Source organism: Austrofundulus limnaeus, unplaced genomic scaffold (genome assembly GCF_001266775.1).
Source record: "Austrofundulus limnaeus strain Quisiro unplaced genomic scaffold, Austrofundulus_limnaeus-1.0 Scaffold989, whole genome shotgun sequence".
In the NCBI taxonomy this organism is placed as follows: domain Eukaryota; kingdom Metazoa; phylum Chordata; class Actinopteri; order Cyprinodontiformes; family Rivulidae; genus Austrofundulus; species Austrofundulus limnaeus.
In genome coordinates this window covers 57121-59168 of record NW_013953391.1, presented here as the reverse complement: position 1 = coordinate 59168, position 2048 = coordinate 57121, and the positions used below count along the sequence as shown (strand labels likewise).

General features: G+C 37.6%; 1 protein-coding gene across 1 annotated transcript in view; it reads right to left on the bottom strand.

The window, feature by feature from the left end:
* Positions 1-2048, bottom strand: part of LOC106533644 (receptor-type tyrosine-protein phosphatase U) — a gene marked incomplete at its 3' end in the record, with an annotated part of 95638 nt that overhangs the window by 36838 nt on the left and 56752 nt on the right. The window contains 1 exon segment of the mRNA XM_014030042.1: positions 1475-1547. Within this exon segment, the coding sequence (XP_013885496.1) occupies positions 1475-1547 (73 nt within the window).

Below are 2048 nucleotides of genomic sequence, written 5' to 3'. Positions count from 1 at the left end.
ATATTATACGATTTTGTCTTCTTCTGCTGCCTTTCATTTATTTATGTATCTTAATTATATTGAATTTATGTTGTTTTAAATGAAATGAATGAACAAACTTTATTATTATATCAGCTGCTGTTCCTGCTCATGAAGGAGATGCTTTCCTCCTGGACTTTACTTCAGTGCTTCTTCAGAACAGCTTTCTGTTGCCTTTCAATCCATCAAAGCTAGGCAGGAACGCTGCAGTTGTGTTTACAGAAGTGTTCTTGTGAACAAGCAACAAAAATATGTCAAACTTTATTTTTCATTGTGCGTTGTGTTTTCTTAAATGACCTTTTTCCAAGCTGAAGCCCATAAACAGCTCGTAGAACTACACAAGCAGTACAGATGCTCCACGTCGRCTCACAGAGATTTGAAAAGTGGATGTTAGTAACTTTGTAGACGAGTGTTTTTCTGGACTGGAACTGAACGGAGAATGGAAGTAGACCTTTATGGTGCAGGATATTCAAGTMAGTTGAACTGTGTGTTCGAACAGAAGAACAGAAGTGATTCTGGTGAGCGCAGGGAGCCTTTCAACACCAGGTGCAATGGTGCAGTCAGGAGATGGCCAGTGGTGGCTTTGGCCGTCATGGATTCATTTTGGTCACCCCAATCATTTATGCTTTTTTATGCAACATAAAACCTAGAAAGCACATTTATATAAAATATGGTGGCCATCTTGGATTTTGATGTGGCAACTCAGTTRTTCAGCAGGGACTTTGATGCAGCCGCACAACAGAATAGAAGTTATCGAGCTCACAGGGAAGAAGGAAAGGTGGAAAATAGTTTTAATTTCTGTCTTCGCTCCACCATGGGGGGGAAATAAAGTGAGGGAACACTATAATATAAAAAGCCCATTGTAACACATTTGCACTTTAAAATGCAATTATGATTTTAAATAGTAAAACATGCTGTTTTTGTTTCAATCTCACAGGGTTTTGTAGCAGGAAACATGCTAACACAGCCTGCTGGGCACTTCCTTTCAAACACTCAATAAGAAGTAAGACTGCAGTGAAAATGTGTAAATGATCTCACAGTAGTGAGTCACAGCAGTGAGACAAGCTTTAGTTAAAAACGATCCACTTCGCTGCACGTTCTGTTAATTTGCAGATCAATAACAAGCTTAAAAAGACATAAAACCAAATGAAGGAAATGAAAAATCACAAAAGCATAACATGAACTGCAGCAAAACGATCAATTTTCATTTATTAATACATCAATGTTAATTACTCAACCATTAAATGCACGTGCTTTTTTTACTTTTCTATTTCTACTAACTGGTACTCTACTGTGAATAAAACTGAATGACTTTGGGTAAACCACCTACTTGAAAGTGAATGTCTGAAAACAAAACAAAAAACTAAGTGATAAAATAAAGATTGTGACTGAGGTGAGAAAAAAACGGCTCCAAAAATCCCTCCTTGTGAGAAATTCGGTGTGCAGAAATACTCACGGCTGAGCAAGCTGTCGTGTTTTCCTTTGGTTTTATCTTTCTTTTTCGTCACGTCCCAGCCGTTGAAGAAACTCTGTAAAATAAAAAATTAAGATTATTTTCACATGTTTTTTAATCTCAACGTTTGTCAACCATCTTTACAAAAAGGATTTCAATGTTTTTGAGTGCTGTGATTTCATTTAACTCAACAACTGCATTTGTGTAAATAACAGAAGCCCTAACTCAAACAAATCTAACCCTGAGACCACACGTGCCACATCCTCTAAACTAAAAGGGGGGCGGGACCATCTCTGCCTGTTAAAAGCCTGCCTCTCRGATGGTATAGGGGTGCATTAATGTCTGAGGAAAGGCCAGCTTACACAAAGATTCCATCAATGACTTAACTGGACGTAACTGTGAACATGCGGATGCTGTACGATCAGTGCATGAATTAAACCAGGCATCAGGGTTGCCAGATAAAAACAAAAAGGTTGTTTGTTGCACTGTAAAAACTGTCCATCTTACTAAGATTTAAAACCTTTTATCAGCCAAAAAGTATTTTTGATCTTGTTTTGAGACTGATTTACTAAACAAG